We start from the raw sequence: 24,366 nt of genomic DNA on the forward strand, positions 1-24,366 counted from the left end.
CTTGACATCCGCCATTTTGGATGTGATAAGCTGTAGAGAGTGCGTCCAAAAAGAGAAACCAGAAAGAGAACCTGTTTTATTAATAACCTCTTGCAAATAGAAGAATATGAAAAAAACAACAACAAATAGGATAAAACCTTTAAATTACTTGAATTTTTAAAATCACCATCATCTGTTAACACAAATTTGATCATTTCAAATTTTTGTTTTCATTTTCTCTTCCCAGTTACTTCTTTCTCATTCTCTTCATTCTCCTTGTCACCTTACGTCTCACTCCTTAACTGAAGTTGTAGTTCTAACATAAGAAGTCCCACCAACGTCCTTTATTTAATCTCTGTGTTGTCACAGTTATTATCATCAGATCAGACATGAGACCCAGACAACAACATAGGTTTACAAGCTAACATCATGTCAGCTAACATTAGACGATAGCATCATAAACTTTAAATTACTTTGCCTCTGATCAACAGTTTGATTACATTCTCACATCACAGGTTTATTTGCTAAGTGTGAGTCCGCCCACATTAGATCCACTTTTCAGCAGGTGGAATAATTTGTAGTATATAGGTAATACATCAACAATGCTGCCGTGGCTGAGTTAGGAATATTTATAATGTCATTTCCAAAACTTGCATATGATCTGCAATTTGTAGCAGATCTACTGACTGTCACAGAGCAGCTGGAGCAGTCTCGAATGCAGGTCAGTCCACTGCTGCCCCCTGTGGCCAAGTGCCATAGCTACTGCTGGATGAACTCGTGACACATCTGCACCTGTTTCTATGAACACATTGAGTCTGAGTGGCTGCACTTACACTGGTGCATTCAACATATTGAAAGATGGCAGCAATGTGGATTGTCAAGACTCAAACCAACCATTGAGCAAAGACAGCAGGATCACTTGTTTCTGTTTGTTATACAGCCAGATTTACTCGTGACACACATGTGCAGCTGCTTTATCACCTATTCTGAATTTGTTTCAAGCACAATACATTTGTTACACATGTTGGGATATTGTGTTTGTTTTAAATGTTATATACCTGTGTGGTATGTGACTTGTGTTGCCATGACGCCAGGTCTCTCTTGGAAATGAGATTTTTAATCTCAATGAGATTTTTTTTTACCTGGATAAATAAAGGACTAATTTATAACTTTCAGTGTTTTCCGGTCTTCCAAAGGAAAAAAAACCTTCAACTACATGACATGCAGTTGTGTATTTGTTTTCACCTTATCATACACTTGAAGTTTTACAAATCACCACTTCTTTAGTGAATATCATTTCAGTCTCAGACAATCTCGTTTCTCTTACAGAGGTTGAATGCACCTTCTGTGGATGGCGGTACCACACAGTGTGCGTGGACTTCCCCTGCACAGAAGGCAACTACAAATGCTGTGAATGCTAAATAAAGAGAAACAAATGATCCCTGTTGTCTTTGCTTGATGATTGGTTTGAGTCTTGACAATCCACATTGCTGGCGTTGCATCTTTCAATGCCAGCAATGGCAGGTATCAGTGCTCAAACCTTTTCAGAATCAGAATCAGAAACTTTATTGTCATTGTCATGAGAACAACGAAATTAAGAATGGTCCCCGATCATTGCATCATCCCTAGCAATATCAAAATATAAATAAAACAATAAAATTCAATAAATAAAATAGATAGAATACTTAAAATACTAATAAACATTCACATACATTCCCACACACATGCTTCAGACCGTGCATAGATTAACACAAGAGTGGCGTGATGTGTTTGTTTCCAACAAGTTGCCCACCTCGGGAAACAAAAATGTGTTCTTTTACTTGTCAGATGAACATATGAGACACTTTGACTCTTCAGTGCAGTGTGGAGCCTAACAAAGATCTGTTTTGTGTCCCAGCTGATCAGCAGGAGGAGGAGAGTCTGACGGAGCAGCAGAGGAACATTTTCAGCTACTTGGACTCAGCTCAGCCACTACAGAGGAAACAATGAGCTCAACACAGAAGGTGACAGACAGAGCAGGACCATATGACCAAAGATATTTATCACCATATACATTTGAACATTTGCCATAACGATGTAGCTGACGATAGAATTGACAGCAGACAAAATACTTTACAGCTGCACAACTTTATTAAAAACCCATCAATGTATTTTCACTGAAACAAGCAGCTGTTGTTTATGTGCATTAAAGTTATATAAAAATGTAACAGTGCAAATGCAAATTCCTCGCTGACAGTTTAACCAAAAGGCGTTTCCAGTGGAAACTGGCCGACACATCCTGAGCATAACCATGTATAATATCCACTAAACTTCAGAAGAGGTTATACAGTCGTGGCCAAAAGGTTTGAGAATTGCATAAATATTGGAACCTGGAGAAGTTGCTGCTTAAGTTTTTATAATAGCATTTTGCCTGCACTCCAGAATGTTATGAGGAGTGATCAGATGAACTGCATCGTCCTTCTTTGCCATGAAAACGAACTTAATCCCCAAAAAGCCTTACCACTGCATTTCATTGCTGTCATCAAAGGACCTGCTGAGACCATTTCAGTGATCGTCTTCTTAACTCAGGTGAGAATGTTGGCGAGCACGAGGCTGGAGATCATCATGGCTGTATCCCGATTCAGGTTCTGCAGCTTTAAAGTCCTCAAGGGCCGCGTACTCAAAGACCGCTAAGGCCGAAGTGCGAGGCTCGTAGGCTCGTGAAATGGGACGTCTAGCCTCCGTCGCGCTGCCCAGGTTGCCTAGCAACCATGATACTAACAGCTGGAAACGTTTCATACAGCTTTGTTTGACAGAAATGAAGGAGAACATATTTAGTTCATTTGTTTCTACATGAGCTCTGTGTGATTTGATGAGTATCTGAGGCTGAGACCACAGGACTGTGAAACATGATTGTTGGGCTTCATTTCTGTGCTGAACAGTCGTTTAAGATTAGCTGTAAATAACAATTAGCTGGTGTTGTTCATGAGACTAAAGTCATCTCACTGTGGTAATGTAAATATAATATGGCCAATATTATAGTTATTATATTAATCACTTCACTCACAGACAAGTATCTGTGACAGTGTGTATACAGATGTATCATATATAAGAGACAAATATTGTTCGTTTAATATGTTGGTACTAAATGTGGCTCAATGCTTACATATATGTGTAAAAAGCAAATGTAGGAGCTGTGATAACTGTGTCTGATAGAATGAAGAGTAGACTGATATATGAAATATTCCTATATTGGGTGAGAAAATCAGACCATGTCATAACTGCTGTAAGTCACACAGAATAGATATCAGAGCCTTAAACAGGCTGACTTCTGCTAAATGGGTCAAACTGGGCAGAAAGTCTACAAACACATAACATCCTTATAGAATATGATGTAACACTATAGATCAACTTAGCTCAGAATATATAAAGCATATAAACAGTTACAGCAATATGATGCAACAAACACAGCAGCTACTGATCCAAAATACTCAAAGCTTCATAGAACTGAAACCAACATTTATTTTTAGCTCCATTCTGCTGCTGATACAGACTTTAGGTTTCTGAACATTAAACTTGTTGCTGCCTTTCATAGTGTGTAACTTGAAGGCCCTGAGTACTTTCTCCCACACTGAAAACACTGGGATGATCACATTATTTGAACATTACCTAATAAGACTGATTCAGGACCAGAGATGGGCAGTAACGCGTTACTTGTAACCCAAGTAAGGGATTACTATTGCAAAAACGGTAATTAGATTACCGTTACTTTCCCGTAGGAACGCTGCGTTACTAAAACCGTGATTTCTTTGCGAGAATGTCTCACGACAGTGACGTAAGCGAGTGCGCCGTTAGTGACAACAGCTGTGTGGAGATCAACATTGGATCATATATCGAGTTCCTTTAGAATAAACAAACATAGGATTTATTATCACTGAATAATTATGTATAAATCTATACAAATGATAGAAATATGTAATAGGAAACAACAAAATAATCAAAATTATAAAATTGTGTGTGTGTGTGTGTGTGTGTGTGTGTGTACACAATCAGGAGGGATGGGCATGATTTTAGTGTTTGAACAGTCATGAATTATCTTTAACAGCAGGTTGGATGTAATGTGTTAGAACTACCAGCAGGTGGGGATAAGAGACCTTTAAGGTGTTTGGTGCCACGCTCCACCTTCAGGTTTAAAACTAGTGTTAATGGAGTTTGAAGGTTGAGTTTGTTCCACGACTGCATTTCACTCACTGCCTCTGTTTGTATCTCTGTCACTGCAGGACCAACATGGAGCCAGAAGTCAGCGCTCTCAGGAGGCCGACAAACCTCACAGAAGAAAGGGAGAGAAAAAACACACCTGTGACGAGTGTGGGAAGGGTTTTACTGAGAAGGGTAAACTAAAACGGCATCAGGTCATCCACACTGGAGAGAGACCGTTCAGCTGTGACTTGTGTGGAAAGTCTTTTTCCTTCAAGGATGCTCTAAAAAGACACCAACTCATCCACAGTGGAGTTAAAGCGTACAGCTGTGATCAGTGTGGCAGAGCTTTTACTCGTAGTAGCCACTTACAGAGTCATCTAGTTACCCACTCTGGAATTAAGCCATACAGCTGTGACGAGTGTGGGATGGGTTTTACTGTGAGGGCTTCACTAAAACAGCATCAGGTCATCCACAGTGGAGTTAAAGCGTACAGCTGTGATCAGTGTGGCAGAGCTTTTACTCACAGTAGCAACTTACAGAAGCATCTAGTTACCCACTCTGGAATTAAGCCATACAGCTGTGACGAGTGTGGGATGGAGTTTACTCTGAAAGCTTCACTAAAACGGCATCAGGTCATCCACACTGGAGAGAGACCGTTCAGCTGTGACTTGTGTGGAAAGTCTTTTTCCTTGAAGGGTTCCCTAAAACAACACCAACTCGTCCACAGTGGAGTTAAAGCGTACAGCTGTGATCAGTGTGGCAGAGCTTTTACTCACAGTAGCAACTTACAGAAGCATCTAGTTACCCACTCTGGAATTAAGGCATACAGCTGTGATCAGTGTGGCAGAGCTTTTACTCACAGTAGCCACTTACAGAGTCATCTAGTTACCCACTCTGGAATTAAGGCATACAGCTGTGATCAGTGTGGCAGAGCTTTTACTCACAGTAGCAACTTACAGAAGCATCTAGTTATCCACTCTGGAATTAAGGCATACAGCTGTGATCAGTGTGGCAGAGCTTTTACTCACAGTAGCCACTTACAGAGGCATCTAGTTACCCACTCTGGAATTAAGGCATACAGCTGTGACATCTGTGGAAAAACTTTCAGCCAGAGAGGGAGCCGAAATACACACCTACGCATTCACACCAGACATGATGTGTACTGCTGTGAACAGTGTGGCAAAGAGTTTACAACAGACGCACACTTACAACGACACATGTTTACCCACACTGAGGAGAGACCTTATCAATGTGACCTGTGTGAGAAGACTTTTAAATCTCCACGTCACCTGAGACAACACCAACAGATCCACACCAGAAAGAGACTCTACAAGTGCAGCTACTGTGAGGTATGTATTTATATTGTTATCTTGTCATTTTAGCCTGACTGTTTGGAACAACTCCTCCTTGAATCACTACCTTATCGTGGTGGAGGGGTTTGTGTGTCCCAGGGATCCCAGGGGCTATGTTGTCTGGGGGCTTTTGCCCCCTGGTAGGGTCTCCCATGGCAAATTGGCCCTGGGTGAGGGACCAGACAAAGAGCGATTCAAAAGACCCTTATGAACAGTTTACCCTGCCCGGGATAGGGTTACCGGGGCCCCGCCCTGGAGCCAGGCCCGGGGAGGGTGCCCGAGGGCGAGCGTCTGGTGGCCGGGCCTTAGTCCATGGGGCCCGGCCGGGCACAGCCCGAAGAGGAGACATGGGCCCATCCTCCCGCAGGCCCACCACCCGCAGGAGGCGCCATAGGGGTCGGGTGCATTGTGTGCCGGGTGGCGGCCAGGAGCGGAGGCCCTGGCGGACTGACCCCCGGCTGCCAAGACTGGCAATAAGGACATGGAATGTCACCTCTCTGGTGGGGAAGGAGCCTGAGTTAGTGCGTGAGGTTGAGAGGTACCGGCTAGATATAGTCGGGCTCACCTCTACACATGGCTTGGGCTCTGGAACCAGTCTCCTGGAGAGGGGCTGGACTCTGTCTCAGTCTGGAGTTGCCCCTGGTGAGAGGCGGCGGGCTGGGGTGGGTATTCTAATATCCCCTCGGCTTGCTGCCGGTACGTTGGGGTTTTTCCCGGTGGACGAGAGGGTTTGTTCCCTGCGCCTTAGGGTCGGGGAACGGGTCCTGACTGTCATCTGCGCTTATGCGCCGAGTGGCAGTTCAGAGTACCCAGCCTTCTTAGAGTCCCTGGGGGGGGGGGGGGGGGGGGGGTGCTGGAGGGTGCTCAACCTGGAGACTCTGTTGTCCTGCTGGGAGACTTCAATGCTCACGTGGGTAACGACAGCGAGACCTGGAGGGGCGTGATTGGGAGGAACGGCCTCCCTGATCTGAACCCGAGCGGTGCTTTGTTATTGGACTTCTGTGCTAATCACAGTTTGGCCATAACGAACACCCTGTTCGAACATAAGAGTGTCCATAAGTGCACGTGGCACCAGGACGCTCTAGGCCGTAGGTCGATGATCGATTTTGTAATCGTATCAGCAGACCTGTGACTATATGTTCTGGACACTCGGGTAAAGAGAGGGGCTGAGCTGTCAACTGATCACCACCTGGTGGTGAGTTGGATCAGGTGGCGGGGGAGGACGCTGGACAGACCTGGTGCACCTAAACGCGTAGTGAGGGTGTGCTGGGAACGTCTAGCAGAGGCCCCAGTCCGCGAGATCTTCAATGCACACCTCCGGCAGAGCTTCAACAGCATTCCGAGGGAGACTGGGGACATTGAGTCCGAATGGACCATGTTCAGCGTCTCCATTGCCGAAGCTGCTGCATTGAGCTGCGGCCGCAAGGTGGTTGGTGCCTGCCGCGGTGGTAATCCCCGAACCAAATGGTGGACACCAGAGGTCAAGGGAGCCACCAGGCTGAAGAAGGAGTCCTATCGGGCTTGGTTGGCCTGTGGGACTCCGGAGGCAGCCGACAGGTATCGACAGGCCAAGCGGAATGCGGCTCGGGCAGTGGCTGAAGCAAAAACTCGGGTGTGGGAGGAGTTCGGAGAGGCCATGGAAAAAGACTTTCGGACTGCCTCGAAGAGATTCTGGCAAACCGTCAGGCGTCTCAGGAGGGGAAAGCGGTGCTCTACCTGCACTGTGTATAGTGCTGGCGGAGCGCTGCTGACGTCGACTGAGAAAATTGTCGGGCGGTGGAAGGAATACTTCGAGGACCTCCTTAATCCTACTGACACGTCTTCCGAGGAGGAAGCAGAGTCTGGGGATGAGGGGAATGACCCACCAATTTCCGGGGGCGAGGTCACTGAGGCAGTTAAACAACTCCTTGGTGGCAGAGCCCCTGGTGTTGATGAGGTCCGCCCCGAGTTCCTGAAGGCTCTGGACGTTGTAGGGCTGTCCTGGTTGACACGCCTCTGCAATGTTGCGTGGAGATCAGGGGCAGTACCTGTGGACTGGCAGACCGGGGTGGTGGTCCCCATCTTTAAGAAGGGGGACCGGAGGGTGTGTTCCAACTACAGGGGGATCACACTCCTCAGCCTCCCTGGGAAAGTCTATGCCAGGGTGCTGGAAAGGAGAGTTCGTCCGCTAGTCGAACCTCGGATACAGGAGGAACAATGCGGTTTTCGTCCTGGTCGCGGAACACTGGACCAGCTCTTTTTCCTCTCCAGGATACTTGAGGGTGCATGGGAGTTTGCCCAACCAGTCTACATGTGTTTTGTGGACTTGGAGAAGGCATTCGACCGTGTCCCTCGGGGTGTCCTGTGGGAGGTGTTGCGGGAGTATGGGGTGTCTGGCCCATTGCTACGGGCCATTCGATCCCTATACGACCGTTGCAAGAGCTTGGTTCGCATTGCCGGCAATAAGTCGGACTCGTTCCCGGTGGGTGATGGGCTCCGCCAGGGCTGCCCTTTGTCTCCGGTTCTGTTCATAATTTTTATGGACAGGATTTCTAGGCGCAGCCAAGTGGCGGAGGGCTTTCGCTTTGGTGGCCTCAGAATCTCATCTCTGATTTTTGCAGATGATGTGGTTCTGTTGGCTCCATCGGGTGAGGGCCTCCAGCTCGCACTGGAACGGTTCGCAGCCGAGTGTGAAGCAGCGGGAATGAGGATCAGCACCTCCAAATCTGAGGCCATGGTTCTCAGCCGGAAAAGGGTGGAGTGCCCACTCCGGGTCGGGGATGAGTTCCTGCCCCAAGTGGAGGAGTTCAAGTATCTCGGGGTCTTGTTCGCGAGTGATGGGAGAAGGGAGCCGGAGATCGACAGACGGATTGGGGCTGCGGCTGCAGTAATGCGGACGCTGCACCGGTCCGTCGTGGTGAAGAGGGAGCTGAGTGTAAAAGCGAAGCTCTCAATTTACCGGTCGATCTACGTCCCTACCCTCACCTATGGCTTCCTCCGAAGGGTGGCTGGCCTCTCCCTTAGAGATAGGGTGAGAAGTTCGGCCATCCGGGAGGGGCTCAGAGTAGAGCAGCTGCTGCTCCACATTGAAAGGAGCCAGCTGAGGTGGTTCGGGCATCTGACAAGGATGCCCCCTGGGCGCCTCCTGGGTCAGGTGTTCCAGGCATGTCCCACCGGGAGGAGGCCCCGGGGCAGACCCAGGACACGCTGGAGAGATTATATCTCTCGGCTGGCCTGGGAACGCCTTGGTGTTCCCCCGGATAAGCTGGAGGAGGTGGCTGGGGAGAGGGAGGTCTGGGCCTCTTTGCTTAGGCCGCTGCCCCCGCGACCCGGCCTCGGATAAAGCGGATGAAGATGGATGGATGGATGGATGTTTGGAACAACTCTGCTCATTAAACTGTGTTAGCATGTTAGCAATTCTACTGCATGGAAAAGCAGCTCTGAGTGATTATTCAGATTTTCCTTTCAGTTATGATTTTAGTATTACTGTAGTATTATGGTGGTAGTATTGTAGTTATTGCAGCCCAGTAAACTGAGTGTGTTAACTGAAACAGTCAAATGTAGTTGGACGTCTGCAGAGATGCTCTTTATTTCAGGCGACGTTCAGGATACAAATGTTGAAGGACTGACTTACACTGTCTTTGTGTCTTTGTTTAGAAGCAGAGCGACACAGATGGATCCAGTTCTCAACCCTGTCATCACTGTGGTGGTGGGAAAGACTTTCATTGTGACCTCTGTGGAAAAACTTTCAGTCGGCAAAAGACCCTAAAAGTACATCAACGTAGACACACTAGAGACAAACTGAAATACTGCAAAGAATGTGGGAGAAGCTTCACCACACCAAGTGAGTTAAAACAACATGAACTGATTCACAGTGGGGTTAAAAAGCACTTCTGTGATCAGTGTGGGTCATCCTTCACCACTGCTGGTGAGCTTAAAACACACAAACGAGTCCACACAGGAGAGAAACCACACAAGTGCAGACACTGTGAGAGAAGCTTCTCACATTCAAGTACTCGTAACAGGCATGAACGTGCACACATGGAAGGAAACTACAGCTGTGACCAGTGTGACAAGAGCTTCAGGAATCTCAGTTCATACTCTGCACACAAACGATCCCACGTTACTAATAAACTGTTTCACTGTTACCAATGTGCCCAAACATTCACCTCATTGTCTGCTCTGTGCAAACATCAGCGCCATCACTCAGGGCTGAAATCACTCCCATCACTGGATCACAGTGAATCTGAAGACACAGAAAGATCCTCTGGTTTCTGTGTCAGACTCAAAAAGCTTGAGATCAGGCTCCACAGAGTTCAGATAGAATCATTTAAACTTGTGTTGAACTGAACTGGTTGCTGGGCTGAACTTCTACATAATACAGATCTACATGGGATCTTCTTTTCTGTTGTTTTACTGAGTCAGTTTGGTCCTTTTTTCTCTGTCCTGGTTTTGCTCGTCTGTAAATGATTGAAACTCAGTCAAACAGTTCATTGTTCTCCAGCAAAACGTTTTGGAAACTCATGTTTAACCTTTAAAACTCTGACATGTTTTAGCACACAAGGCTTCATCGGGGAGTTCACTCATGATTGGACCATGAGAACAAAGGTTTTTAGTTCTTTCAAAGAGAGTCTTGGAGATGTTTGATGTTTCTGTTTTTCTGAAACCACCTGAAAGAAAAACTATTTTTCTTGCTTTATGTAGTGTGGAAGTTTTTAATGTTTCTTCATCTGTGATGTTCTTGAATGTGTTCACGTGAAGATGGTACAAATAAACTGTCCTTTCAGCTTTAGCTCCTAATTTATTCATTATTTATGGATGTAGCACAGCAGCCGTCTCTTGATTAACACATGGAGGGCTCGGGATCTGATGGTGTCGTCTCCCTAATTTGCCCACTCAGTAAATCTCACTCATGGCCAAGAAATTGAAATAAACCTTGTTTCCCTGCTGGATAGTGATCCACTGTAACTCTGCTCCTCCTTCCTGTTTAGGATTTCTGTGGCTGAAGTAAAATTCCCTCCATCCATCACTTATCCCAGCTAACCCAAAGTGAAATAAAGTTTTGCTGGTCTTAAAAAAGCATTACAATAATGGGCATTACCAATGCAAACTGAATGATACAGAAGATGAAAGAAGAGACTTTGATCAGTTAATAAAGCTCATGATCTGGATTCATTGTGGCTGCTACACAGATACTTCTGGGTCACTTCTCTCAGTTAGGAACCTTCCTCACCAAACTGACTGTTGGACCACACCCCTGGTTTCATGAGAAATTGTTTCAGCCATGATTTCTCTTCCTGTATTTCAGAGTAAAGACTGAAGTGACAAATGGAAGCATGTTTAAAAAACACAATGTGAGAGAGACGTTGAGGTCCTTAGAAGTTACCCTGGGTTTTTCTGTCACCCTGCTAGATGTTACACACCTTGTTATTGGACTGATTTCTACTGCTGGACTACTCCTGCGGAGAGTAACAATACTCTTACTAATTAGCTCCCTTTCACACCTTTGGGGATATTTATTTTTGTGTTTGCAGCGCTGTGAGCCAGAACAGCGAGAGAAAAATCTGCAACAGCGACGAGCCGAATGCTTACGTGAATCGCAGCAGCTGCACATGTGCTACGCTGAATTAGAGGATATCTTTGCTCTGGATTTCTATTTCTACTTTTTCATTTCTATATGATTCTTCTTGAATCTAAACAAAGATGATTCAATTTGCTAAATGTTGATGGCTCTTCGTGCTCAGGTGTAAATGAGACGTAATATTTGCTCTTGGTTTGGTTCTCCTGTACAGAACCTTGCAGTACAACAGAAACCTAAAAACATTATTTGTAGTTGTTATTCTTAGTTGTTCTGCTGCCTAAATACCACAGGGTCTGATTATGAAGTTATTGAGCTGCACATACTTTACGACCTGCTTAAGTTCGAGGTCACAGCGTCTGTAGAGCAGCTGGAACATAATGAAGTCTACAAGGTTAAAGTTTTCTCTTCAGTTATTGTTCTTTCTGCTGCTTGGTTTGATGGATCTGAGAGCTTTTGTTTTTATTATTGTTATTATAATTATCATTAATATTTTACTCTCTAGAAGCTTTAAAATAGTGTTTGTGTTTGAAAAAATTGATTTAAGAATTGAACAGAAACATCTGTCCTTCTGAAAATCGCCCAAAGGCACGGAGACAAAGTCAAAGGATGCAACCTGTAACTTTCTCTTCCTTCATGTCAGGACCATCATCCATGATTTATATAAAATGCATATAGCAACAGTAGCACTTTAGTTTGGACTTTATGATTTCTGTAACTGGAAAATATTATTTTGTTTAAAGACAGAAGAGACCGCATAGTTGCAACATCAAAGGGAAATATTAATTAATTAGCATCAAGTATATTTGTTGCTTAAGCGTTTGCACTATAACTTAAGTAGGATTATAACTTTTAAGGAAGGAAAGATTTCAGATATTTAGTTCACTGTTTCAGTTATTTTATATGAAATTAAAACATTTACGTTGGTCAAATATGATGCTCTAAATCAAATAAAAGTTTGAAAATAAATGATGTATTTTTAAATGCTGCAACAAATGTTCACAAAAAGTAACTATAATTAAAACCAGTTAAACAAAATCAAATGTTTGAATCATGCTTAACCAAATGCCAGGCTGGAGAGCTGAACCTAAAGTATACGTAGAAAGATTTCAACATCTGAGCAGTTTTTAATGTTTTTATCACATATAAATGTCACAGCAGTGGGTCCTGGCCCAATGCTTTGTGTTTTTGGTTTTCTTTGACTCTTGTTTTTCTTGGTTTTTGTTCTTCTTATTTATCAGGCTCTCAGTAATCTTAGTTCTCCCTCCCTCAGTGTTCATTTCAGCCTGTGTTTAGTTTCTGTTCCCGTGTCCCACGTTTCATCGTTTCATGTCGAGTCAGCCCTGTCTCTCTGTTTCCTGTGTCTCCCCAGTCAGCCCCGCCTCCCTCGGGCACTCATGTGTGATACAGAGTAATAAACCTGACTACATTTGCTACACTCTCTTTATTACCTGTTACTTTAAAATTCATACACTAATTATGTCTGCCCATCTCTCTAATGTGAAGGTCAAAGGTCAACATCCCAGTGACATAAGAATAATCCCAAAGGGGCAAAGGCAGCGGTTAATTTAGCACATTTAGCATTAAGGGTACAGCAAGGATATACTTTTACTTATTGTGGCAGGGGTGTGGTCTCTGGCCTGCTGCAGTGGAGGCTGGTGGCGGGACGTTGGACGGCACAGGTGAGGGTGATGGAGCTCATGACTCTCCCCTTTATAGTGACGGAGGAGACTGGCGTGGGGGAAGCGTGTAGTGGAGGAAGCCGAGGAGAGAGCTGGTTTCTGGCTACAAAGACGGCGTCAAACCAGAAAAGATTGCTCGTGGTCAAATGTCAAAGGAGCTTGCAAAGAAAAGCGTCTGGACTTCTTTAAGTTACTTGAAGACGTTTCACCTCTCATCCGAGAAGCTTCTTCAGTTCTAAGGTCAAATGGTGGAGAGTCCCAGATTTAAACCTAGTGGGAGTATCCCCCCACAGAGGGACAAAAGGACCCCCTGATGATCCTCTAATCGCCTGAGCCAAAGTGTGAAACTGGGTGTGGGCCCCAATCAGCCAGAGTTTCGGGTGAGTTCATTGTGAAACCTGGCCCCACCTTATCATGCGAATTCCTGAGATCAGATGGCCCAGGGTGTGAGTGGGCGTTAAGGCGTCTGGGAAGGGAACTCAAAACTGGATTATAGATGGCAGAGAGTTGGTGTCGTAAACCCCGCCTCTGTTCAATGATGGTCGCTCACAGTGGACATAGATGCTTCTTTCACTCCTCTTTCAAACCATCTGTCCTCTCTTTCCAAAATGTGAACATTGGCATCCTCGAAAGATTGTCCTTTATCCTTAAGATGCAGATGGACTGCTGAGTCTTGTCCTGTGGAGGTGGCTCTTCTGTATTGTGCCATGCGCTTGTGAAGTGGCTGTTTTGTCTCTCCAATGTAGAGGTCTGGGCATTCCTCGCTGCACTGTACAGAATACACCACATTGTTAAGTCTGTGTTTTGGCGTTTTGTCTTTCGGGTGAACCAGTTTTTGTCTGAGCGTGTTGCTGGGTCTGAAATACACCGGGATGTCATGCTTGGAGAAAACTCTCCTGAGTTTTTCTGATACACCGGCTACATAGGGGATGACAATGTTGTTGCGTCTGTCTTTCTTATCCTCCCTCGCTGGTGTCTGGTCTTCTTTTCTGTGCCTCTTTGCTGACTTTAAAGTCAGCAAAGAGGCTCCTTTGACTACGATGACCTGGATGACTGAGAACCTTCACAGACACTTGTGGTCAAATAATGTGTCAATCACCTCTGAATCAAACTGTGTGTGGCTCAGTTCATGTCACAGTGTTGTTTAGTATATCTTCACTTGTCTCACTCTCCTTCTGTTCTGTCCATCAGGACGATCCTCAGTGCTTACACAGATCCTCCATCGATGTTGTAACTGTTGGCATGATGACATTGTATATAATTTCGATTATTTCTTTATCTTGTCAAGATCTATGTCATGATTGTAAATTGTTTAAGCTGTACATTACTGTTTGTTTTTTGTAGTCAACGTTTTGGTGCTTTGTGCTTTTATTTTGAAAGTCAAGTTCGTTTACAAGTTGCGCTAGAATAAAGGTTTTTAGTGGTTTTATTATAAAGGTTTTATTATTATATATTAATGATAATAATAATATCAATAACATTGAGGCACATTGTGTGGAGGAGGTTCAGTCATATCCTGATCATCCAGACAGATTTGATGTTTGGGAACAGCTGCTGTGTAGAAATGGTCTGACTGGTCGCTGTTACTGGGAGGTCGAGTGGAGAGGAAGCGTTTATATATCAGTGAGTTACAGAAGCATCAGAAGGAAAGGAGGCAGTGATGACTGTGTGTTTGGATACAATGATCAGTCCTGGAGTCTGATCTGCTCTGATGATGGTCCTGATTCTGTCTGGCACAATAAAATAAAAACACCCATCTCCTCCTCCTCTTCCTCCTCCTCCTCCTCCTCCTCCTCTGTCTCTAACAGAGCAGCAGTGTATGTGGACTGTCCTGCTGGCACTCTGTCCTTCTACAGAGTCTCCTCTGACACTCTGATCCACTTCCACACCTTCAACACCACATTCACTCAAACTCTTTATCCTGGGTTTGTGTTCTGGCCTCCTGTTTCCTCAGTGTCCCTGTGCTGAGTGGAGTGTAAAGAGTGTCTCCTGTTACAGAAACACTCTGACTGTTGAACAGATAGTTCAGTCTGTACATGTCTGTCTCTTTCACTCACAAACACGTTTTCAGATTCATGGATTCAATCAGTTGATGTTTGAAACTCTTCTAAATGATTCCTTGTAAACTTCTTCAGTCACAAACAAACAGGAAGTGATGTCACATGTGTTCCTGTCCACACAGCAGAATGAGTCTATTGCTGACAGTGATGTACAAACAGAGTGAGCATTTCTGAGGCCCAAAATAAACTGAGTAGTTCACTGAATGAACAATGGACTGTGAGCTCAGTTCCTTCATCATTAGTATGGATTATATATGTATATGTATTATATTAGTATCATATATATCAGGTGCTGCTGCTTTCAGTCATTGTGCAAATGTGCTGTTTGTAAGCTTGTAAAGCTGCAGTCAGCTGAGACTGAAGAAGTCACCTGATCAGTGAGCAAACGTTTCTGAAAACGTCCAGATGAACAGAATCAACCTTTTGGGATCAGCCAGCAATGCAGCATCATTGTTGTTCAGCTTCAGAGGTTTGCAGGAATGAACTGATGACCAGAAACAGCTGCAAAGTCCAAGAAAATACCAGCTGGAGTTCAGCTGCATTTGAAGAAGTCAAAGAAAAGTAAGGATGGCAAAGGGCGACGTTTTCTTCCAAAGAGCTGCAAACATGGTCGACGCCTCATTAGAAGAATCATCTGGACATTTGTGAGGAACTCTAACCAAGAAAGCAACGTCACACAGATCCAACAGACAGTTTCCATGACTGCAAGTGTTGAGTGGAAAAATGCTACATTGCATTATTGCATCCTCTCACCACAGGAGGCGCTGTTGGCACCACTGATTGCTGATCAGCTGTTCTCTGATGATCTGATTGATACTGTGAATAACGGGACTCACTGAACTCTGTGACACAGTGAAGATTACAGAGTTTAACTTCACCCTTTAAGACTGACCACAGAACCAAGTCCGCCAGAGCTTTTGTTATATTTTTACATGCTGTGGAGCCATTTGTGGGAGCATTTCAAGTTGCTATACATCAATACAACTGTTATAGCCCTAATTTTAATAATATGTATGCATTAAGTCCATAGTAACTACATAAACTGCAAAAAAACCCTCTGCTCATCCATCTCTGTGTGTATCAGGATACATTTGGTTCATAATACACAGAAAAATCAGAGTTATTACCTGTAATAAATGTGAAAGATTCCTGCAGTGATAACCAGGCAGGACTGAAACACATCCAAGCTGTCACCACGGTAACAGCAGCGCCCATCCACAGGTGAGGGGAGGAGCAAAAAGAGGGACTTTGACCATTTTATACTAAAAACACTCAACTAATGTTTCTAATATGAAACAAATAAGCCCACATTAATGTGAGCGTTTATTAAATAATAATAATGATGATTTCCTCCTGATCTCATTTCCACAGCAGAGAAAACTGTGGTGTATATTGAGGTGGAGGGTGTGGTCTGTGGCTCAGGTGTAGAGTGAGGGTGGGGTGCACCACAGCAGCATGCTGGGACTGCTGAGGGTGGAGGAGGGAGTGATGATGACATCAGAGCTGCAGCACAGAGACCAGTGAACACACAGTCTGTTCATCTTTGCATAGATACAATATACAGCACAATATTGAATGACAGACACGCTGTGGGAGCTTCCACAGATACACTGACGTCAGCATCCAGAGTCCTCCTGCTGCTCCCCCCTCAGAGCCCCGTGATCAGCACCAACACATTCAGTTAGATGACAGAGTCCAGCTGCAGCTAGAATCAGCTCCCCTCTGTGAACAACAGCACAGCGTCAGTGTTTCACACTCAGTGAAAGGAGGAAACAGCAGAAGAACACCATGTGTGCTACGTTTCCCAGGACACACTACAAACTGCACAAATACAGAGCAGCACGTGGAAGGACCTGGAGCTGCATTTACAGAGCTGCAGACAGCGTGATGTCCTGTATGGACAGGTGGAAGGAACCAAGTCCTCAGCTGGAACACTCGTGTTTGTCCACAGACAGGAAACACAGCAGGAAACTTCCTCACAGAAGTGCAGCTCATGGATAACACACTTCCTGTCAGTCAGAATGAGGCTGCAGCCAAACACAGAAAGGTGTTTTTGTCCAGATGAGCCCAGAGAAGAAACACGAGTGTTCACAGACATCAGAAGCTCAGAGAGGTGAAACGTGAGGTTGGAGTCCTCGTCAGCATCCAGAAGAGCTGCTGTGAAACCCTGAGTACTCATGACAGACTCTGATGGCACAAACACATCATGATTCAAACAGAAAGACAAACATGGAGCTCCTGATCCTCCTGCATGAGAACAAGCTGACATGAGCGCTGTCTGAGAGTGTCTCCCTGTCACAGTGACAATAACACAGCTGCTGCTCACAGTCATTAAACTGACCTGAGGTCAGCTGTGCTCCTTACATATGAACCATGTGACCTCACATCAGTGCTGTGGATGACTGTAGTCATAGAAGAGTAGAGCTGTAGCAGGTGGTGTGAGGAGGAGGTGGTGTATTCTAGTTAACGCAGTACTGAAACACTCCAGCAGAGGGCGCTGTTAAGTCCTTATTGTAACACGGTTACTGTGTGCAGTTAGACTTCATACATAATCTGCACTTATTTCCATCAGACATGCTGTCAGTAAATGATTGGTTTCTATACATTTCTGTTGGATTATGTGTCCACAGGTGTTTGTACTTTGTGCCTTAATAAAATGACGGTAAAAGGCCCCGCCCATATCCTATCCATGTCTTATCATGCAATGACTCTGTGAATGGACTGGAGAGGGGTTGTGGTAGAGTCCTCCGTCAGGAATGAGATGTATGTGTCGACTTTTTATTCTCCCTTAAAAGTATTATGCCATAAATGCTGCACAGGGCAGCTCTGCTAACAGGTTATGGGCCCAGACAGCAGTAAAGAGGAGGTCCTGTAACTGCCAAAGGAAGGGCAGCGTTTCCTGAAACCGCAAGATACCGGCAGGTGTTAAAAGTTTGGCACGATTGAGTGAGTAAGCGATTTTGAGCATCATGAGCAGACGCACGGCAGAGTCGGGCAGTCGATATTCCTGTTTGCAGTTTGATGGAGATGAAAGGAAATATGAGATATGGGAAACAAAGTTCCTTGGTCATCTCAGACTACAAGGTTTGAAAGATGTCATCTTGAAGGCTGAGGGTGATGGAGAAGCCGAAGGTGAAGATGATGACAAAAATGCAGAAGCATATGCAGAGTTGATACACTTTCTAGATGACAAAAGTTTATCGTTAGTTATGAGAGATGCAGTTGATGACGGACGGAAAGCTCTAAGAATTTTGAGAGGTCATTATGCAGGAGTGGGCAAGCCACGGATTATAAGTCTGTACACCGAACTTACTTCTCTCACAAATGAAAAGAATGAAAGTGTGACGGACTATATTATCCGAGCAGAAGCAATTATCACAGTGTTAAAAAATGCGGGTGAGCAATTAACTGATGGACTTCTGATCGCAATGATAATGAGAGGTCTACCAGAGAGGTTTAAACCCCTGATTGTGCACGTTACACAGAGCGAAGCAAAAATCACATTCTCAGAGTTTAAAGTAAAACTCAGAAGTTATGAAGAAACCGAGAGAATGCGTGCGGCTGTAACTGATGACAACGTAATGAGGACAAAAGTGCAATTAGACCAGGATTCTACTTTTTGGCGAGCAGACGACCGAAGATCAAAGAATAATGAGATTGTGTGTTTTAAATGTGGACTAAAGGGACACACTGCAAGAACGTGCCAATCCAGAGTATGGTGCAGTTTTTGCCGGAGTAGTACACACAAAGATGCGACCTGTAGAAGGAAGCTGAGACGGGATGAAGCGAGAGGGGTTATGGAGAAGGACTACGCGTTCAAGACGGGCTCCGAACCCCAGAGGGTCCCGGACGGCGGCCGGGAGATGCTGAACAATCAGCTACTGGTGGATACGGGAGCGACGTCACATATCTTTACGAAGCTCGAGAGTTTTAAGACGTTTGATGATACATTTCGACCCGAGGCTCATTGTGTAGAGTTGGCTGACGGAAGGCGGAGCAGAGGAGCTGCAAAGCGGCGAGGAGATGCTGAGATAAGTATGATTGACAGTAAAGGACGAAGTCACAAGGTAACATTGAAACAAGCACTCTACATTCCATCGTTTCCACAGGACATTTTGTCAGTAAAAGCAGCTACTAGTAACGGAGCCACTGTGGTTTTCAAACACGGGGACAGTTTTCTTAAACATGTTGATGGAACAAAATTCCCTATATGTGAACATGAGAGACTGTTCTTTATAAATACTGTGCAAGAGTTTGAGGAGAAATGTAATGGATGTTTTGATATGCAAACGTGGCATGAAATCCTAGGGCACTGTAATTATGAGGATGTTCAAAATTTGCAAAATGTCGTTGATGGAATGGAAATTAAGGGTAAAATCAACAAAAATATGCAATGTGAAGCCTGTATACAAGGGAAGTTTACTCAAACTAGGAACCGAGAACCAGATGAAAAGGCCAGGGCAGCATTAGAGTTGGTACATACGGATTTAGCTGGTCCGATTACGCCAAACTCTAAAGAAGGGTTTAAGTATGTTTTGTCGTTTGTTGATGATTATTCAGGTGCAACATTTGTATATAATCTGAAACACAAAAGTGATACAACTCAGGCAACTGAAAGATTTATTGCAGAGGTGGCATCGTATGGGAAAATCAAGTGCATTCGTTCTGATAATGGAACTGAATTTACAAGTAGACAGTTCAGAGATTTGTTAAGTAGACACGGCATTAGGCAGGAAACTTCGGCGCCATATTCGCCTCATCAAAACGGAACAGCAGAGAGGAACTGGCGTACACTTTTTGACATGGCGAGATGCATGTTAGTTGAGAGCGAATTGCCAAAGTCTTTATGGCCATATGCAGTACAAACCGCGGGAGTGATTCGGAACCGGTGTTTTAATAAACGCACAGGTCAGACAGCGTATAAGATGTTAACTGGAAAAAGACCTGATCTTTCTAGAATGAAAAAATTCGGATCATTGTGCTATGCTTATAAACAAAATAGGGGAAAGCTGGATCCAAGATGCGACAAAGGTGTTTTCTTGGGATATGACAAAAACAGTCCAGCATATTTGATCTATTTCCCAAAAACCGGGAAAGTTGAAAAGCACAGATTGATAAAAATACTAAATCCCGTGACAATGGATCAACAAACACAGAGTGATCAGATGTGTGAAGATGAGGTTTATGAATCCAGAAAAGATGGTGGGTCCAAACAGACGAAGGATGAGGATGTTCAGGATGGTAGTGAAAGCAGTCAAACTGAGTCTGAGGTTAAAACTGATGATAAAGTAGATGCTGGAGCTACACGTTATCCATCCAGAATCAGAAAGAGACCTGATTATTTGAGTGATTATATCACGGATGTGAAAGAGTGTGAAAATGAACAGATGCAAACCAGTGTTGATTATTGCTACAGATTGTTGTGTGAAATACCCACATCATTTAGCGAAGCTATTGTGTCAAGCAAGTCAAAAGAATGGGAAAGAGCGATGAGTGAAGAAATTCAATCCCTTAAGGAGAATGACACATTTACTTTAACCACCTTACCAGAGGGAAAGAAAGCAGTGGGGGGTAAATGGGTTTATGCCGTTAAAAAGAACTCAGACGGATCAGACAGATATAAAGCTCGATTTGTGGCTAAAGGTTTTAGTCAAACAAAAGGAGTTGATTATGAGGAGACTTTTTCACCGACTGCTAATTTATCGAGTGTGAGAGTTTTGATGCAGAAAGTGGTTCAGGATGATATGTTGGTTCACCAGATGGATGTAAAAACCGCCTATTTACATGCACCAATAAATGAAGAAATATATATACAACAACCAGAAGGTTTTGAGATAGAATCAAGTGAGACTAATAAACTGGTGTACAGACTAAAGAAATCACTTTATGGGCTGAAGCAATCGGGTCGTAACTGGAATCAAACCTTACATGACTATTTAAGCAATTGTGGATTTAGACAAAATATTGCTGATCATTGTGTGTATTCAAAAGAAACTGAAAGTGAAAAAGTAATCATCATAGTGTGGGTGGATGATTTACTCATTGCAGCTAACAATGAAAATGTGCTTTCAGGCGTGAAAGAAATGCTCTCTTCTAAATTCCAAATGAAAGATCTGGGGAAGCTTAACCATTTTCTAGGAATAGATTTTCTTCAAGAAAAAGAATGTGTCACAATGTCACAGAAAATATATATTGAGAACATTTTAAAGAGATTTAACATGCAAAACTGTAAGCCACGGTTAACACCCTGTGAACAGAAATGGACTCATTCTGATAAATTCGAGACATTACCAGATGTGAGGAGATATCGTGAAGCGGTAGGATGTCTTATCTATCTGAGCCATTGTACGCGACCTGATTTAAGCTATGTTGTCAGCAAACTGTCACAACATTTCAATGCGCCAACTGTTGATGATTGGACAGCAGTGAAACATGTTTTGAGGTATTTAAAAGGTAGTCGAGGGAGAGAACTGTGTTTTAGGAAATGTTCAAGTGGAAAACTGGGTCTACAAGCATACAGTGATGCAGATTGGGCATCCGATGTTTCTGATAGACGCAGTATGACAGGTTATTGTGTAAGCCTAAATGAAAATGGTCCTTTGATATCAGGGGTGGCTGTAGCTCAGGTGGCAGAGCAGGTCAGCCACTAATCAGAAGGTCGGTGGTTCGATCCCAGGCTGCACCCTGGCTGCATGCCAAATATCCTTGGGCAAGATACTAACCCCGTGTTTGCCTACTGGTGGTGGTCAGAGGGCCCGGTGGCGCCTGTGTCCGGCAGCCTCGCCTCTGTCAGTGCGCCCCAGGGCAGCTGTGGCTACAATGTAGCTTGCTATCGCCAGTGTGTGAATGTGTGTGTGAATGGGTGAATGACTGAATGTAGTGTAAAGCGCTTTGGGGTCCTATGGACTAGAAAAGCGCTATACAAATGCAGGCCATTTAGCATCATGGAAAACCAAAAAGCAGACAACTACAGCACTATCAACATGTGAAGCCGAATACATGGCATTAGCAGCAACAATTCAGGAATGTATGTATTTGACTTATTTGATTCAAGATCTTGATGAGTTTGAGTATGAAATACCTATGATTTTGGAGGACAATCAGGGAACAATCGCTTTGTCAAAGAATCCAGTGAACAGACAAAGACGTAAACACATTGATGTGAAATATCATTTTATAAGGTCAGCTGTACATGAAAGAAAAGTGCTCATTGATTACTGTCCAACTGAGTCAATGGTAGCAGATATGATGACGAAACCAGTCTCAAAGTCTAAGTTAGACAAATTCTCTGGATTCGTGTTTGGAATATAAGATGTTTTTTTTGGAGGATTGTTTTTCCCCCCAACCTGTGTACAAGTGGGGGTGTTGGATTATGTGTCCACAGGTGTTTGTACTTTGTGCCTTAATAAAATGACGGTAAAAGGCCCCGCCCATATCCTATCCATGTCTTATCATGCAATGACTCTGTGAATGGACTGGAGAGGGGTTGTGGTAGAGTCCTCCGTCAGGAATGAGATGTATGTGTCGACTTTTTATTCTCCCTTAAAAGTATTATGCCATAAATGCTGCACAGGGCAGCTCTGCTAACAATTTCTAAACACAAAACCTCTTCACACTTCTAACATGCACATTTACACAACTAAATGGCAGTATTGATGAAAAGAAACACATTCAACAAATCCATTTAAACCTTAAAACAAACAAAAGGAAGCATCTCTATGGACAAACAAACCCCTCCACTTGGTTTGACCTGCTGATGTCATGTGTGACATCAGCAGGACTTTAAAATGAGGAAATGCCGGGCGGGCGTTTCCCCACACCTGACCCTCATGAAGACTGGAAAGACAAACAAAGTAAGAACAAATGACTTAATCTGTAACATAATAAAATGTAAAGAAACATGTAACTGAGTATTCAGCTTCATTTGCAGAATGTTTGATTTGCCAGCAACTGAATGCTTCCACACACAAACCCGGCATAGTGAGTGAAGCAATGTTACTTAACAAATAGCAAATCATAGCAAATACATAGAAACAGAATAATGTGTTTAATATGCAAAAGAAGAAGAAGAAGTAAACACATATGGGACAAATGGAGACCATTGCAGCTCATCCACCAGTGGGGTAAAAAGAGCAACCAAGAAAGTGGCAGCCTGCACGGCCACAGATGTGCTGGAGGAGCTAGAAGCTCTACCCATGGAGAAACTCCTGGAGAACCTTGCTAAGCCTAACAGGGGACAGGTACTTCTGCCCAACCTGGCAGCCACAAAGTGAACTCATTTAGGTAAAGATAACCACATGCACCTAACCAGCCTGCACCAGCCTGACATTTCTTCCTCCTAAGTAAAAACCAATGGATGGATTGAACTTAGAGTCTCAGCTCAGTTTTCTATTTTGACCACCTACACCCCAAGATACTCTTTTAAAAAGTGTTGTTTTCAGATCCCTTTGAAGTTCATAAAGGGCCTGTTCATTTTCATTCAGATGTTTTATTACATAAATGTTACTGTTTTCTTTTGATTTATGCTCCCACTACACTGCACCTCTACAAACAACAATGCCACGGACTGTCAGTTGCTTTTACATGCTGTGAACATGAGTAGGTTTGATCAGAGTTTCAATTATCAAAGAAAAGACAAACTGAGCAAAAAGAAGGAAAAAAAGACCAACTTCTTCCCAACTGACAAGAAAAATACTCGTCATGTTTTCATAATAAAGGATCAGGCTCCCCATTTATGACAGCTTGGACCAATAATGTATGTTACACTGATGCTACTGTAGAGACAGGGTCAACATCTCTATTTAAATATAATTAATATACAAAACACAATAAAAGTTACACATGAATTATTCATTATTTTTACTATTGATAAAATTCATGTATACTAATCAAAGTTATACATGAGTAACGACATTATTAATAATGATTAATAATAATAATTCTAATGCCAACATGATGACTGTTCATAGCTCCTGCTTTGAAATACTGAACTTAAACATTGACCTGATGAAAGATCACAATTCACAGTGGCCCACTGTCAGAATCATTCTGAATATAAACTCATCGAGTTAATCTGAACCTTTCTCAAATGTGCTGTGAATAAATGCTGCTGCAAGCCACTGTGGGAAAGCTGTGTTATTATCATGAAAACATCTGTGACACATTCACAGAGGACGAGGACACAAAGGGACGACACGCAGAGGCTGTGTTAAAGTCAAAAATCCAAATCTTTAGTCCTAAACAGGCAGTGGTTACAAACAGGAAGACGAGCAGTCCATTAAACAGTCTACAGGGTCAAACATACAGAGAATTCAAACAGCTATTAAAAACAAATAACTGGACACTGAAAAACTTCAGTGATGTGTGAGGCACCAAAGGGAAGCAGCTGAGTATATTCAATGAATTCTCTTCAAATACAAAGACAGAAACTCCTACAGGCAGCACGCAAACTGAGCAGGATACACAAAGATCAGAGATTACAAAAGAAATCAGAAAAGGATTTCAAACTTACTGAGAGCAAGGCCTCTGTTACAAATCTGTCTAATAGAGAAACATGC

General features: G+C 43.7%; 1 protein-coding gene across 1 annotated transcript in view; it reads left to right on the top strand.

The window, feature by feature from the left end:
* Positions 1 to 13,983, top strand: part of LOC146672535 (uncharacterized) — a 39,076-nt gene extending 25,093 nt beyond the window's left edge. The window contains exons 2-3 of the mRNA XM_085400878.1: positions 4,239 to 5,332; positions 13,941 to 13,983. Coding sequence (XP_085257004.1) covers positions 4,239 to 5,332; positions 13,941 to 13,983 — 1,137 coding nt within the window. The remainder of the gene's footprint in view (positions 1 to 4,238; positions 5,333 to 13,940) is intronic.
* Positions 13,984 to 24,366: the final 10,383 nt, after the last annotated feature.

This window comes from Rhamphochromis longiceps, linkage group LG3 (genome assembly GCF_057381845.1).
Source record: "Rhamphochromis longiceps isolate RC_006_pf linkage group LG3, R_longiceps_female_GT1.1, whole genome shotgun sequence".
Classification (NCBI taxonomy): domain Eukaryota; kingdom Metazoa; phylum Chordata; class Actinopteri; order Cichliformes; family Cichlidae; genus Rhamphochromis; species Rhamphochromis longiceps.